The sequence below is a fragment of the Plectropomus leopardus genome, chromosome 9 (assembly GCF_026936395.1).
Source record: "Plectropomus leopardus strain MGB_pleo_1.0 chromosome 9, ASM2693639v1, whole genome shotgun sequence".
NCBI lineage: Eukaryota > Metazoa > Chordata > Actinopteri > Perciformes > Serranidae > Plectropomus > Plectropomus leopardus.
In genome coordinates, this window is record NC_142184.1 from 19297330 (window position 1) to 19314405 (window position 17076).

Sequence of the window (17076 nt, forward strand, 5' to 3'; positions counted from 1 at the left end):
CACGAAGCTGTTTACCACCAGAGCTCTAACTAAATGCCTCTGGTCTCCAGTTTTTAAAGCCGCCTTCAAATAGCTGATGTGTATTATCTTTTTCCTGTTATGGTCGCTACCTGCTCTTATATATGAGATAACATCGCTCTGCAGCACTCATATTTATGCACAATAACTATTGACGTTTTCCCATCTAATTGTAGGCTAATAGAGCACTCTGGTGATGAAGTGCGGGGGGGTTGCGGCTAGCCCATCAGGCAAAAAGTCCCCTGAACGGTGCGCATGACTCTCCTTTGAAGGAGTCCACCACCACCGTCCATTAAAACCATAAAGTAATTTAGCCCAGACGTCTAGCCAGTTAGTCGAGTTTGCTTTGTTCGTCTGCATTTGAGACAAACAGCCGAGCTCCAACAGGGGCTGTAAAACTGGCATTTTTGTCCGAGCTGAGCGGAAATGCACTGGATTAGGCTTTGAAATTACAGCATCCTGTCCGCATTGTTTGTCACCACAAAAAGGCAATTTAGGCCTATCCCAGGAAACAAACGCGAAACTTGGGAAATTGTCTTTCACTTTCAAAACTCAAATGTTCAAATGCAGTCTCAAATTTTCTGATCGCCCGTGTGCGTGCAGAGCATGTACGCATAAAACTAGCAATCTATAAAGTTTTTTAGCAGGTAATTCATTTAAAAAAAAAAAAATTTAAGAAGTGGTGGTGGTTTCTATTTATAAACGAATGTGTTCTTGTAAATGTGAGAACAACACAAATATGTTTACTTCCAACATATTAGGACATGGAGGAGGAGCAATAAAAGAAATATCCTCACACTTTTTTTGTTCTCATAAGAATATTTGTATGCACAATTTAATTAAATTATACTGCTGCAGATTACCCCTGTTAGTAAATCCGTAACCACAACAACATTATTAATAAATTGTAGCAAATTGCTTATTGTTTTTTTTTGTTGTTTTTTTTTTGAGAAACGTAGCCTACATTTTTTTTCTTTTGAATGACCAAACACTGCTATTTGTGCGTTTATTTGATATGTGTGTACTTATCCTTAAAAATATGCAAAACTAAATGCACGTGGCTGAGGCTTGAGGACGGCAAAAACATGAAACTAATTTTAAGCAATGGCAGCTAAATAGAAACACTGTTGTCTTGCTAAAGTTTTTAGTGCGCTTAAGTTTTCGTCATTATTTGCGGTGGCAGAGCTCCTTTAGGCCTTTAGCTGTATTTGGAAAATGCTCGTCGGGCAAAACACTTCACTTTAGGAGTTGTGGAGGAAAAAATATTTTAAAAAGATTCATCTGTTTGCAACATGTAGCATATCCAATGAGGATTGTGTAACATTATTTTCTATGGTTTTAAAATGTGTGAATTATCTAGTTGATACTGATTGGAATTATTATTTGTTGGGCCCTGCCTGCAGCCATGTCCTAATTACTAAATGGTTGGAAATATGAAACCCACATTGAGTCACAATGAATACAGCAAACAAGCACTTAGTGATTATGTTTATATTTGCAGAGGTCTATATCTACACTCTATAGTTAAGAACTACAATCCAAAAAAAAGAGAGAAATGCACAAATACAGCAACAACTATCACAAAAATACAAGACAGACGAGTCCGATTGCAGATGCTCTGTTTCTGTACAAAATACTACACCTGCACAACAACGTACAAAGGAAATTAACATGAAAGAAAAACATTCACATCATAAATTATTGGTTTGTGAAATTCAAAAGAATTCAAGTATTCTCTTTCTTCAGACAGTTTTAACGTGTCCAAACTGCACTTTTATAATTTCTCTTACAAAAAAAACATAAATCGAGGTGAAAGCAGAATGTAATTATCTCCTTGTAAAGTTTTTTCCTCTTTTTTCCCTCTTTAAGGTTGGAGACATGAATGTGCACTGGAAAATAACATAGTCAGCATCAGACAGTCTCGAAGTAAAGGTTAATACAAAAATCCAACAAAGTGATAAATATGAAGAGGAGGAGAGAGGGGGGATCATCGTGTGTTTTGGTACAACTGTGCTGTCCGTGTGACTAGTGGTTATTATGGTTGTTGTCTGACTGCTGTTCCACATTACGGTTCTTTGCTGTCGGTCTTTTCTTTGTTCATTTTCTTCATCTTCATTCGCCGGTTCTGAAACCAGATTTTGACCTGCCTCTCGGTCAGATTCAGGACCCTCGCGACCTCGAATCGGCGGTCTCTAGTTAGGTACATATTGAACAAAAACTCCTTTTCCAGTTCGAGAGTCTGGTACTTTGTGTAAGGGCATCGCTTCTTCCTCGTGGAACGGGCGTGTATCCAATTTGCCACAGGGTTATCTGCAAATAAAAAAAGCACAATGGTAATAAAAAACAGAACACATAGGGGCAACAATGTGAGACATTTTAAAAACTGAAACAATGACAACCAAATCAAGCATTTAGAAAACCTGGCTTTACAGCAATTCTGTGAGCTCATCACAAGGTGTTACAATTCAAAACAATGTCAAAGCAAACACAAGTTTGGTTTTTACCATTAAAGCTGAGATTTAACATTTTAAGGAAACATTTTAGCTTCAGACTATCCAAAATGACACTGATTTGCTCCCTTGTCCCCTTGACTTGTGAGTAACACCGTCGTAAAATACTCAATGCGCTTATTCACTTTATTGGCCCATAAAATGGCCCGTGGTTCAAGCCTTTACAGGTCCGTGGTGAAAGTCCTCCACTATGCCCCTACATTCCTCAAGTTGGCTGCAAGAGTAATGTGAATTTGTTTTCGACCCAGAGAATAGATTTTAATATGTAATTATATGCATATTATCTTGTCATTATTATGAGGCTGAAGCGTGGAGCCTGTTTTGCCACTGGGGATCAACAAGAGCCAACGTAGCTTTTCCTCACTAGAATGGCCTGTTAAAAAATCAAGAGTGAAATTCGTCTTACAGGGCTTCATGTGCCGTGCGTAATGACACGGGGTCAAAACATGGTCGTAAAAATGCACCATAAAGCATTTACTGATGAATATTATTTCATATGTCGATTTTGCGCTCAAAAAGAGCACCTTGCATGTTTTTAACATTATGAAGCAAGGCTTCCAAATTCAACGTCTTCCTGTAGGTTTGAGTCCATGTTTACAACCCCGTCTGGTTTTATAGCCCCAATATTAGCCCAGTAGCGTTTGTCTTTTATAGTTCCTAAAGCTTTCCCCCTAGCAGAGGCGAGCTGAGCTGAAAGGGGAGGATGAAACAGCTTTTAATTTCACTCTATGCAGGACGTTGAAATGCCTCTAAGCAAAAGCAGTTTTTTTTTTACAAAATCCCAAAGCAAAACTCCCACCCGGCTGTAAAAAAAAGGGAGCTTGAACTTACTCGGATCTAGCTCCGGCTTCTCGTCTTTATGTTTTCCTGAAGCCAGGAGCTCCGACTCGGGGGATGGGAGACTCTGCTGCGTCTTGTCTCGCATGTCAGTGGATGAGCAGTACAAATAATCCGTGTAGGTCCGTCCGCTGGAGCCCAGACACTCGGCGGCTCTGTGCTCCTGAAAGGCGTCGGGCTTCAGCCCATAGTGCCTGCTGTTCCCCGGGTAGCCATGGAAAGGCACGGCGCCTGAAATCGGCTCCAGCCATGACCGCATATACCTCGAGTCTGTGCCTAAGTGAGGTTGGTGACTGTATGGATGGTAAACCACTGATGACTGGGAGTGTACAGGGGTCCAGGAGGTGGAGAAGACGGGTGGCTTGGGTGCGAAGCTGCAGGAAGGATAGTCAGCACACTCCGGTACTAGGGACGTCGGACGAGGGCCGGCTGGGTGCGAACCGGGAGCCGAGAACCGAGCTGCAGCAAGGACATCCTCGTTTTCATGGTTGATCAAGGAGTCCACATAATAATTACTTATGGGACCCGTGGTCGACATGTCGAAGCTTCCCCGACTCTTTTACATGCATCCGATTATTATATGGAGTGTATGTGTACTTTTTTATCTAGCCATAGAACAATCAAGGCAGGTAATTATTTCTCAACGCTTCCCTGGCTGCTATTGGCTGCGTCGCCGACACGTGATTATATTTACCCCCACAAAAATTGTACAGTGGATCAATGCGCCACTTATCCTGGGATCCCAGTGCACATAAATCGGATTAAAGAATGTGCTCTTTTGCTCTTTCTCTTGGACGTTTTAGAGGTAACTTTAACAACCGTGTTTTTTTTAAGAGAAAACGTGCTTTTGCAGAGCTAAGAGTGGATCTGTGTGCAGGCGCAGCACAGACCTGCGCACAAAACCGAGCAAGGCACTATTTGATGGTGTCATCAATCTCTGTCTGGCGAAATCTACCGTAGCCCCGTGTTATTGCAATGGATAGTATTACAGCATTAAAGTGTTTATTGAATCGTTGACGCCTTTTATCTTTATCAAAGCGACACATTTGATAAAGTGAAAGGTTTATAACTTCCTGTGTAATGCTGTTTATTTCTTAATAGACAGAGAGGCATTCACAGTAGCTATATGAGGACGAGGGAGGGAATCAAAATACAGGATGCAGGATACCAACAATTAAGTTTGCACCTTTTTATGGAGGGCGCAGCACACCAAACATTTCCTAAATGGGATCTGCGGAGATAGCAGAGGAAGGGATTCAGATTCTTGACAAGCAGCCCACTACAGCGGGTTATATTCGGCTAGTGACCGTCCATGATTTTATGCCCATCAATAAATTTTAACGAGGACCATTTGATTGTTCATAAACGTGTCGTTAATAAGAACTGCATCCGAGTTCCTCGTTCAACATAAAACCACCACCACTTTATGCAAGTAAAACAATATCTAATATGGGGGAAAACAGGCCGGAGACAGGAAACAGAAGACTGCAGAGCAGAAGAGGTAAAAGGGTTCGTTAAAGGGTTAACTAGATTAAAGCTTTCATAACAGGGATAATGTTACTGTTGGATTTGATGGCAGGAGTTTGCCGTTTTGCCCCTGCGATATACTGGTGTATAGCTTGTCAGTTAGTAGGCTGTGAAACAACCCTGAACTCTCGTGCAGCGTCACAGCAAATAATACGATGAAACAGGAGTAACCAAAGAAGTCACTGGGAACACAAATTAGACGATTTGTGGCATAAATGGTGAAAGTTTAATGCACATGTGCAGACTGGATGAGGTCGATAACAACGTGGCTGGTGCATTATTCAATCCCAAAATGCTGCACAGGTTATATTTTAGTGATGTGGTGCAGGAGCGTATTTGTACATTTTTGAGAAACGGTGATGCTGGTGCGTGTTAATGTGACGACTTTATGTTTATGCATGTTTTACATGTTTTTGAAATGTTGTAAGGTTGGGTTTTTTGCGTGATGTGCATGATGATGTGCGCAACGGCTGTTTGAAATATCTTCTTTTTTCTCTGACTGTGGAGTAGTTTGAGAAAAAGGCTAATTAAAATGATTTCTTGCAAACTTTAAGATGAGGGTGCTAAAAAAAAACCGTTTGTATCCGAAGAAGTGACATTTAGTGATCACACTGTGCTGAAATGAACTGTCTGAGTGGTCTGCATTGCACAAATATGAAGTGAACAAAAAGACACATTTAAAAATAAATCCTATTTTACGAGTGAAAATTACGCGTGCATCTGCAGAAAATCAAAAATTGAAGTCTTAAAAATTGCAACAACTCACGCCTTTGTAACCGCCAAGATACAAGGATCACATGACGTCACTAATTAATCTAGACTAAATTGCATTTAAATTGCAATTAATTCTTACACTTACAAAAATAAACTCATATAGTACTCAGAATCTGAATTTCATGACGTAAAACAAAATGTAATCAGTATACGCGTTAGAAAGTGTGATGTTTGTCACGGCTGCTGAGTTCAGATTCAACCATGAAATTTAAAAGGCCAGACGCCAGACCTTAACCTGGATTACGCCAAACGGTGTCCTGGTGAGCGCTGATGAATGCTCGCGAGTCTGTGTCCGAGTCAAACATTTCCCCACATGTTTACAGAGATACAACCGTTATCGTCATAAATGTACCATATCTTAAATTACGTCGTTTTAAAGTTTTGTGGTTTTTTTGCAGGTTGAAGGTCTGAGTCCGTTTATTCTGCTGCTGCCATTAAAACTGAATGAAAAAGGGCTTAGTGGCTATTTATTACCATAACATATGGTCATATAAATACATTATATAGGTCGTATCTATGTCCAGATTAATCCACTGAATAATCTTTTGTGTTGTTTGAGGGGGGTCCCCTGTGCTAGTGTGTGTGTGTGTGTGTGTGTGTGTGTGTGTGTGTGTGTGTGTGTGTGTGTGTGTGTGTGTGTGTGTGTGTGCGCGCGTGCTAGTACGTGTGTTCATTAATGAGAATAAAGAGATAAGAAAATATTTTTTGTATCTATTCCAGTCGTTCATCCATGTACAATGTATCTATTCCAGTCCTTTAGTCATGTTTGTTATGATATAATAAAATCGCATAGTTAGATATTAATTTGTTGTTGTTTCTTATTTGTGGGATTATGGTGTTTTACTGCAACTGAACCATTTAACATTTCGAAGAAATGCCTCGCTATATCGGTTAGTATTTAATATTTTCACTTCCTCCTTAACCTTTTTAACAATAGAGACAGTCTGCTATGGTAAAAAAAACAAAAAGTGGTGGTTTGTCAATTTCGTTTTCAACATATACGACCCAGTATCGCAAGTATATAAGAGAAAAGACTAGAAAATAATTGATAAAGAAACAGTGCAAGGTCAGAAGGAGACAAATGATACGCTGGATGGGCTTTAGATTACCTCTATATTTGTCTACAGTCAAGGCCGTTATATTCATATAGTCATAAGTCAGTCCAAAATAGTCACAAATTTGCCTCTGAAGGCTTCAAGATCTGTGCAACACACACACTCACTCACTCACTCACTCACTCACTCTCACACACACACCACACACACACACACACACACACACACACAATCCTTAGAATCTCTCGGATTACATGCAGTCAACTTTCCAGTTTCCATTTTGGTGCAATTATTGGATGAACCAGATGTATCTAATGATTCGTTAATTAATCCGTGATAATATCAATGCTTGAAACTTGTTCCATCAGTCTGCCACAGTAGCCTGTAAGCCTCTGACATTTCTCGGTTAAACAATTTAGTTTTCAGTTTATAAAAAAACCCCCCAAAAAAACCGCATTAAATAGCTCTACTTGTGCAGTATGACACAAAGGTTTTGCCTACATGGGCTATTATTCGCATACGAGCTATACTGTGGTCGACAACGTTGTTTTTGTTACATATAAACGTTATTTATGTACAGCTTTGAGCCGCTATACTTCATGTGGACGGTGGCGGATAAAAACATTATAGTCTGTGTGTTTTCACGCCGCCGCACTGCGGTGACGCCTCATATTAATAGGAAATTATTGGGGGGGGGGGGGCGTTTTACCAACTATGCCTTTAGTGCAATGCCAGGAGACCACAGCCTTAAGTGTTTTCTTTGCCTACATATAGTTTTTGGTGTAAAAAAATGCAAAGAAAGCAAAGAAAGATGAACTAACTATTGATTATTAAGAGAGTCTCAATTAAGATCATGAGTCTGTCTGCAGGTTAAAGAAGACGAAATCTTCAGTCGCGCACATTATAAATGTGTGAATGGTTGATTAGGTTAGGATCCATATTTCTGTTTGTTTATATTATTATAGTCAGCAAGCAGATAGAAGTACAGGGTAATCATAAACACTAGATAACCTCCTTTGCAGGTTAAGATAAAGATGAAAGGTAAAGATGATCCATCTTCATTGACAAGGGACTGAACTTTGTTTTCACATCTATCAGCACAACCAGTTTGTGTCATTGCTGTGTGGGTGAATCACAAACGAACGAGTTAAGATCTGCGTTGTAACATGACTTTCTTTCATCAGACACATACCGCCACATTCGCTGGTTCCTGTGTAATGTAATGACAGGGCGAAGGCACATTATTTATTCTGTCAATGATAAAGATAGCTTATTAAATGTAATTTCCTCCAAGAAATAGTCACAACACAGAAGAGGAGCGCATAATATGTCCATGAACCTCCAGATCAAACAGGCCTTTCTCTCACAAACACACGCAGTTAAACCCAAAGAGGGGTTTATCTATATAGACAACATTTGGAACGTATTAATCTCTACATATGGGAAATCCAAAGTAAGTTATTTATAACGACTCATGTGCTGAACAGAAAGTACCGCACAACCGAAAGTTACTGTGTGATCATCTGATAGGCCACAAAATGGTCCGTTTTATCCGAAATGCATCACAGTATTCTCTAACCAAGATAACCGCTGAATGTAACAGTTTCCTCCAAACACGCCTCTTATTTATAAATCATCCTTTGAGACTGTCTCAAAGCATTTCTAAATCAAAACACCAGATAAAATCCTCCCGTTGATCTAGAAAAACATGTCGTGAGACATATTACTGATCAATATACATATTCTCATGAGGCTAGGCCTGCCGCAGTGATATATATTTAGCATTCGTCCTAAAAAACAGATTTTCTTGGGTAAAAAAAAGTTATTCATAGAAGATAGTGATCATGATGCCTTGAATTTAAAAAAAAAAAAAAGAAAACGCTATGTGTGATATTTTATGGTCTATGTTTTTGCGTATAGAGACAATTTGATTGCCAGTTTCGAGTCACGCAAAGCGGATATAAAATATCAATGACTATTCAAAAATTAAAAAACATAAAGCCACACATTGAGCTTTTTTTCGCCAGTAAGATTAAAAAATAATTAAAGATCAAAACACTTTCCAGTGAGAGAAAGTTAGTCTTCTCGTCCTCTGAATTCAATCGTTTATTAACTTTATCTCTTAAAAAAAAAAGCATACAAGTAAAGCGCAAGGATCCCATTCCCCCCCTCTATATATCACAAGAAAAGTCAATAATTTATGTCAAAAAAGGAAGAAAAAAGAAAGAGGAAAGCCGTTAGCATATTTGGTTCATGTCTGATCATGCCAGTGGCAGTAACATATCTTGAGCTGTCCCAAGGAAGTGGCTGACTAAAGCCTTCAGTTCCTGTGCGCAACTACAAAGTGAAATAAATTGCTTTATGTGTATATGGTTTTAGGGGGAATCTATGCAGCTCTCGGGGCTGTTTCCAGCGCTGTAAAGTCTTTGTCAGTGATGCATTCCAAGGGAGACACTCATTCACAGAGCTGAATGAAAGTGACTTTGGATTCCAGACTGTCTCTTCCAGTTGCACCACCGCCAAAGGGAGGGGGGCTGAGAAAACAAGGGGAAATAGTGACCAGTATAAACACTGGACTGCCTGCAGGAAAGATGCTGACTGCGCCTCAAGAACAGACTGTTCCATAAATAAGTTAGTATGATTCTTTAAGATAAATACTTCGCTTTCCTAAAGACTTTTATTTTACTTAATGGCATATGTTAACGTTTTACGTTTACAGAAAAATAATAATAATAATAATAATAATATTAGTAATTAAATTGATTACTGGGCTAGGCGAGAATTAAATAATAATAATAATGATTAAATAAAGTTAGGCTTCTATGTTATGGTCAGTGGCGTACTGATATGCTGTAGTTTCCGATATGAACAAATTGGACCCATATGTTACATTAATTAGTCAAATAATTCAGTGTAATTAACTACGATCTCATTAAATAGTGAGACTATTGCAATCAAAAGACAATACAAGATTTTAAATCAATTAACGCAGGCCAAGTCTTAAAAACTTGGGCCTTAGTTGATTAAATTTGGGTATATATCTATCTATTTAAGACATATAACCTCGTTAACGAGCCAGGGAAAGCAACAACAAAAATAAAGTCTAATTTAAAACTATGTAATAAAAAAAAAGAGATTAAGAACAGTTAAAGCACCACATAATCGAGTAAATGTATTTAATGCACAAAAATAACGTTTGCCGGATTTTCATTGAAAAAATAAAGTAGGCCTTAATTATCAAAATGTGACTTCTTTTGAGATGGTTGCTGTCATGAGTGTCAGTGCAAGTGTTCTTATCTTATAGTTTGTGGAAAACATCTGCTTTCAAAGTAGAAATTATTTAAAGCCATATAGTATTTTAATATTAGGCAATTTCTCAGCATGAAAGTTTGCAGCAAATTCGCACTCCATTTTCAATATCAAGCAGCCGTGTATTCGCATTTACAAAAACAAGAACCATGCTCAAATGAGATCATGGAAATGTCAATATGCATCACTTTCCTGCTATATACCCAGAGGAATTAATAAGTCTGACATCCATCCATCTGTCAACTAGCATCCGTCTATCCATCTTTCTATTGAGATCATCATAAAGCAGCTGAAACCACTAAAACCAAGCAGACAGCCAGTGATGACAGATGCAATACAACAGTCTAAAACTTTACCCCATGTTGTTTACAACCTATTCTCCTTGTGAGAGCCTCAGAAGGTTTTACAGCCCACCACAAAAATAACAGCAAAGAAAGAAAACGTCTCTGTCCAAGGTATTGCAGCTCAGTTCATTTACAATGCCATTTGCGGGGACCTGGGTGACTATAGGGGGTAATTCAGCGGAAATTGTGCCCTTGATGAAGACGAACTGACGTAATCAAGGCAGTTTCTTGTTGCCGAGCCAGGAAGCCAACCCCAACAACATGAAACTACCTAAACCACGCTTCAGCTTCGCGCAAAAGGGGTTAAAATCCATGGAAAGGACAATGCATGCAAAAGCCAAGAGAGGATTAACACAAAGAGAAAAGGCGAGTACCAACACAATAAAACACAACATGTGCTATCAGGGTTTGAAATCAAGCTACTTTCTCATCCCTGCCTGCAAATAACTTATATAGCCCGGCATGCTTTTGTTTGCTCATATAAAGAACCTGTCAGCCTTATTATGCTGTTGTTTTAATTCAGTCTACAGGATTATAGCAGCAAAGCACAACCAACTATTCAGCTGTTCCAAACAAGCAAAAAAAATTAAAAATTCACTCAGAAATATCCAGAAACAAAAACATTCAGCACTCAGCATTTTGATAAAAAGACAACAGGAAATCAGCAGCAGCAGATAGACATCAGCAACTTCAAATAAACTATCGACGTGTGCAGGCGTGCACCATGCGTGCCACATGAGCTGTCAAGATGCTCCCCCTGACAGATGTGGCATACTTTCCAAAACAGGAACTAAAAAGATTACGTAAAAAAATTGACTCCTACCTTAAGTTGCCTCATGCAGACGCCTTCCCGGTGCGTTTAGTTATCCACGTGTTTGCCGTGATGCCTGTTGTTATTATTGCTCCTGCAGCCGTCTCCGTCGCTGTCCCCTTTTATCCACCATCTTTCTTATCTCCTGCTCCCATGAAGCTCCATTATCCCGCGTGGAGGCGGCGGCTCCTTCCAGCCCAGCGCCTCAGCTCGGATCCTGCACATTGCAGTCTCTGCTGTGTGGATTAGCCCTCCTCCACACACACCTTTAAACGCATCTTTACTGCTGCAGCACATTATATTTGCAGATCATAAAATCCACCCCCAACGCTTTCCAGGGCGAACCTGACATTAGAATTTTATGACCTTGACTTACTGTGGTCACCTGGATAATATTTAAATCAACGTTATGGTCTCTCACTTCTATTAAAACTGCCATGATCTCCTTCTCTCATCCGCAGTGTCTCTCCCTCCCTCTCATTTGCACCGGGGGAAGGACAAAGTTGGTAATACCTTTCCATTTCCTCCCTCCTTTTATTGTTTTGGAATCGTTTGCCATGACATAGCTTAATATCGCCTTGTGCATGCACGTTACACTGCGTGAATGTGCCACAGCAACACACACCAACGAAGAAGCTGCACAAGTGGCAAAACATTCATTATAGCTCAGCAAAGTGAAACTGCGTGCATGCCACGAGTTATTTATAGATTGCTTGAGATTGCCTCCTCCTTTCTTTTGCTTCATATTATAATTATCAGTGCGAGGTAATAGCGCCTCATTGTTCCAATGCTGCTGCAAGTGTTCACCTGGAACTCAGGTCTAGTCTGCAGGTTGCAGCGTTTTATAGTTCACATAGGAAGGCACGCCGTGTGTGTGTGTCTGTGTGTGTGTGTGTGTGTGTGTGTGTGTGTGTGTGTGTGTGTGTGTTCGTGTGTGTGTGTGTGTGTGGTGTGCACATAAAGAGAAACTTGATATATGAATAATGAATGCATTATAAGATGACACATGCATGTTTGTCTATGTCTGTGCATGTGTGTGTATGTGTGTGGTTGTGTGTGGATGTGAATGTGAAGGTCGGAATATCATCAGGAATAGTTATAAACTGCACTGTGCTCCCTCTCTCGACTCTCCCTGTTAAGCTTCTTGAGCTTCATGCGTCTGTTTTGGAACCAGATCTTGACCTGTCTGTCGGTCAGGTTGATACTCCGGCTGATCTCCAGGCGGCGCTCCCGAGACAGATACATGTTGAACAAGAACTCTTTCTCCAGCTCCAGCGTCTGGTGCTTTGTGTAGGGACACCGCTTCTTCCTTCCACTTTTGGCTTTTAACCAGCTTCCAGTTGTCTTTTCCGCGGCTAAATCATCTACTGGAGCAAGAGAAAGACAAAAAAGATGAGCAACTGTGGCCAAATCCGGACAGTCATGTTGTGCAGAGATCATATGCAGCTCCATCAATACACTGGGTGCTATGTGCACGCCCATATCTCCTATTCAAAAGCGTTCATCTGGATCAAAACGAGGAGTGTAGAAGAGCAGATTTACCTTGATGTGGACTCTCCGAGACTCTCACTTGAACAAATTAACAACGCCGAGCATCCCACCTTTTGCTACAACTCCTACTGCTTGCAAATTGCTTTTGTGTGATGTACAGCTATAATTAGATCAAATCAAAGTAGAGCGTGTAAGCACTTCTTTTGTCTGTGTTGGACCTCAGACTCTCATAAAATGTTATTACCTTTGCACGCCGGAGCCAAATGAAAATTTTTTAGAGGTTCATCCAAAACAAAGAAAGTCTCTGTAGCATAATACCACATTTAGGGGAAAAAAGACAAAGAATCAAGGCACGTCGATGATAGCGGGGAAAATCACACTGCTGTGCATTCAGTTAATTTCTTGATTAGGTTGCAGACTCTAGGGAATAACGCCTCTGTTGCACAATGCACACACACACACACACACACACACACACACACACACACACACACACACACACACACACACAGGTTACAGTAATAATTACCCTAATGTGAACACTCAGTGTGTGTCCCACATTTAATCATTATCAAAACATTTAATTCAGTAATATGGGATTAACAGGACACACGCGAACACACACACACACACACACACACACACACACACACTCAAAATGACGGTCGCATTGCCTGGCTATACCCTCTAATTAAATTAAAAAAAAATAATACGAGCATGTTGGTCGACATATATTAAGCTAAAACCATAAATAACACCAGAAACTGAAACTAATTTTGAATAAGAGCTGAAGAAAAACGGCAGAGGGATTTGTAATAACATCTTTATATCTAGCATCAGTTTATTAGGGACATAATTAGCACATAATAAAAAAGTTATTTTTATTTGCATTACTTATTTTTATTGTGACTATTCTTATTATTACGCAGGCCTATTTTAAGTATTATCAATCCATCGTTACAGTTTAATTTATATTAAAAAAAAAACATCAGTTTACACAGTTGATTTATACTAATAATACATTTCCTTGGTTTCCTCAAACGGGAAATAAAAGACAAATTCGGTTCATTCATATTAAGCTATCACTATTAGCATCAAGGAAAAGAATTTTAAAAACTGTGCTCAGGCGTGGACCTTCACTTTTAAAAAATATGTCGTAAAAACTGGACAGAATTATCCTAAATTGTCGTTGCAGCGACGCAGAAAAGTGCAAATGTGTTTATGATAGATATAATCGTGACAATTGTTCCCTGAGGTTTCCTTAAAAAAAATAAAAATAAATAAGCCATGGCATCTTGACAAAAGGTTTTCAACTGTGGAGCAAAAACCGTAGTATTTTAGGGTGGCTCAAACCCAGCAATTTGAGGCGTAAAATGGTGCTGTTAAAAATGGTTACGTCTCACAATGTAAATGACCCATGTAAGAGAGAGAGAAGGAGGGAGAGAGAGAAAGTGAAAGAGTGTAGTGTGTGAGGTTGTGTGTGTGTATTAATGTGTTTGTGTGTCAGTGCGTGTGTGTGTGCGAGCGTGTTTATTTCAATGATAAGTACCCATCTCACATTCTCACATTAATAGAAAGGTGTTAAATGCCACCGGGCCCATAACCCCTGCGAAGCTGTCAAATACCCATATAGCCCATATGACTATTATCAAACATAAGTCTGCATTATTGGGCCATGACACAACATAGCGTGCCCTCACAGCAATAACAGAATTAATGCACGTGGGATATTATCAAATTATCCGTGCATGCATGCGAATAGGCCTACTTGTCTGCACGAGTGTGTGTGAACGGGAGGAGGAGGAGGAGAAGGAGGAGGAGGGGGTAGGGTAAAGTCTACCTTTTAATTCCCCGTCCGAGTTATCAGAACAGCTGTCACTCTTGGCCTTCTCTTCCTTCCTGCTCTGACTCTCATCAGTCTGTGAAACCTCTCTCGTTGTCTCCTGCGCCGACTTGCCGCAACTTATTGTCGTTTCTGATGTTGACTCAACAGATGTCGCCAAGTGGGTCAGAGAGAAGCCGGAGGGGAACCGCTGCTCTTCCTGCTGCGGCCTCTCGCCGTTGTACACCTGGAAACAGCCACTGGACGAGGCGGTTGTCTCCGGCAGGCAGCTATTGTCCCCGAGCCGGATGTAAGTGGCTGACTCTGTTGTCTGTTTCCCCTTATTGCTGTCGTCCTGATAGAGACAACAAAACGCCTCCTCTTTGACGTTGCCCGCTGGAAACGAGCAGGGCTGTAAACACTGGGCAACAGGTTGTTCGTCCCTACTGGTTTTGGAGCCTGGGGTCCATGTGGCCAGCTGTGTTGACAGGTAGGGCGCATCCTGGAAGCCGCTCGGAGGAACCTCGTCTCTTTTGGGGAGTGAAGATGGTCCAACCTTCCCAATGTTTCTCATCACTGAATATCCGTACTCTGCAGCTGAGTGGATGTACATCCCGGGGTTGCTGGAATAACCCTCACCCCTGAAGGAAGATGATCCTCCCATTAAGGAATCCATCAGGAAGTTACCGGGCGCTATGTTATTCGGACATGACATTTTTGCATGTAGCAACACAGTGATCGTTTGTGGTGTTGCACTGCTCTCTGAACTACGGGATTTCTCCAGGAGAGTAAGGACAGTAGGATGCTGACATCTTTTGGAGGGGGGTGCAAAATATCAGTAACATAATTATGGATGCTGGGAGACATGTCATGTGATTTTCAGACCAATAGCTGCGTGGAAGTGGCCTTGATGCTCCAGACTGGCGTGACGTCAGCGCGGTCAAGTTGGGGAATCTGGAGGCTTTTTGATGGAGCAAGAGCGCCACCCAGCGGCCATCTGCTGGTCAGGACAGCAGGCCCACACCAGGGGGAACAAAGGGCGGCTGCTGCAGCAGGATTTTTAATGGCACTTACTACGTGGCTTTTTGGTATTTTAATTTGGTTTAAGTTCAGAACTTCTGATGTCTGACAGAATATTAATTAACCAACGTGTGATTTACTTTTTCGTCCTGGCGCCAGCTCTGTGGAGGAGAAGACATCGAGGAGTTGGTATAAGACAGAGTGCATTTTGTGTGTTGTTTGTTTCCATCGTTTTTGCTCTGTTGTTGCCACCGATTTAGCAAGGTAAGCTCTACGCAGGTGTGTTGTGCAAGAGAAAATCTGATCAGAAATGAAAACTTCTTTTTGAATTTTAGACAGAAATAATCGTCAAACTGCAGACTAGTTTTCAACCACTGACGCTAATATTTGTCTTTACATTTGACCTGCTAAATTTAAGATTACGATGTCTTCTTTAATATCCTACTGACATCATTTTGTAGATTTATACTAATACATTTCCCACAGTAATTGCGAAAACCTTACTCCGGCCATGTCTTGTTTTGACCCTTAGATAATGCTGTTTATTTGCATTTTTCTTTATTGCTCCACCAGAATGAAAATTCAATTCTTAAAAAAAGAAATTAAACATATGAGATGTTTTTAGACGATTTGGTTAACTTTACTAAACTGACGTAACTTTCAGTTGGCTGTTTAACCGCTTCTTTTCATGAAATGAGAAAAAATATTAAGTAGACGGTGTGAATTTGTACGATAGTGGGCCTATATGTATATATATTATTTTGGCGTAAAAAGAAACAAAACTCATATAGAACTGCATCAAGCTTTGCGTCTCTTCTTTTCTTTTTTTCTTTCTTTTTTTTTACTGTTCATACAAATATCTTACAGCCTAATAAACAATTCATTGCATAGTCTATCTGAACCATTGTTATACACAATCGTGTATTATTTTCATGATGTTTGTCGATGCCTTACGTGTGCCTTCAGTATGTTATATATCTGAAATTAACAGTCTTTTTTGCGTTTTTGTTTTTTCAAAATAACGTTTTAATTCTCAGGATAGGTGTGGGCCAGAGGGGCTGATATGTGAATTAAGTGTGGCCCTCTCATGTAATGCGTATTTTTGAATACAGACTTTATTTTAACCAAACAAAAAGATGTATTCTTGTCAATTTTCCCCCTCTCCTCAAAACTACTCAAAATGTATCAAAATTATCGTAATATTTAAAATGTGTCATGTTCAGGTGAACAGTTTTTCTTTCTTTCTTTTTTAATAAATATAAGTCAGAAAGAAAAACAATTAACAAAATACTGAGCTGTACCCGAAACCAGCCGACTAGATAAGGTAATACTGCGAAATACGGAAACAGTGAATATGACAAAATCTTATAATCGCCATTGCCAAAGTCACTTCGCATATGTCGCTTAAATCGCATATCCAAAATTAAAAACAACACAAGAACACTAACGTTGTTGCGACATCTCATGGCCTAACATCTGAAACTAAATGTTCAAAATGTTGTTTGTATGTTTGCATTGAATAGCCAAAGGAAGGCTGTTAATCTATTATGGCGAATTT

At 40.0% G+C, this 17076-nt stretch overlaps 2 protein-coding genes and 1 long non-coding RNA gene across 5 annotated transcripts in view; all 3 read right to left on the minus strand.

Annotated features, from left to right (window-relative positions):
• Window positions 1-15246, minus strand: part of LOC121946756 (homeobox protein Hox-C10a-like) — a 57575-nt gene extending 42329 nt beyond the window's left edge. For all 3 annotated transcript variants that reach the window (XM_088082157.1, XM_088082156.1, XM_042491490.2), the window contains exons 1-2: window positions 14517-15246; window positions 11198-12549 (exon numbers count right to left, since the gene is read on the minus strand). In XM_088082157.1, the coding sequence (XP_087938283.1) occupies window positions 12272-12549; window positions 14517-15213 (975 nt within the window). In that variant the 5' untranslated portion in view covers window positions 15214-15246 and the 3' untranslated portion in view covers window positions 11198-12271. The remainder of the gene's footprint in view (window positions 1-11197; window positions 12550-14516) is intronic.
• On the minus strand, window positions 1495-6264 carry hoxc9a (homeobox C9a). The gene is made up of 2 exons (XM_042491492.2): window positions 3360-6264; window positions 1495-2328 (listed from the first exon to the last, which is right to left on the minus strand). Exons 1-2 carry the CDS (start codon window positions 3901-3903, stop codon window positions 2084-2086), a joined length of 789 nt encoding a protein of 262 aa, XP_042347426.1. The 5' UTR covers window positions 3904-6264; the 3' UTR covers window positions 1495-2083.
• A 302-nt stretch (window positions 15247-15548) lies between the features above and the next one.
• The window catches only part of LOC148188727 (uncharacterized), an 89046-nt gene continuing 87518 nt past the window's right edge, over window positions 15549-17076 (minus strand). The window contains exon 6 of the long non-coding RNA XR_015777506.1: window positions 15549-15679. This is a non-coding gene — a long non-coding RNA (uncharacterized LOC148188727). The remainder of the gene's footprint in view (window positions 15680-17076) is intronic.

Coding starts and splice junctions, on each gene's coding strand:
- hoxc9a (XM_042491492.2), bottom strand. CDS start 3,903: ATGTCGACCACGGGTCCCATAAGTAATTATTATGTGGACTCCTTGATC. Junction 2,329..3,359: donor GAAGCCGGAGCTAGATCCGA/GTAAGTTCAAGC, acceptor TTTTATTTGCAG/ATAACCCTGTGGCAAATTGG.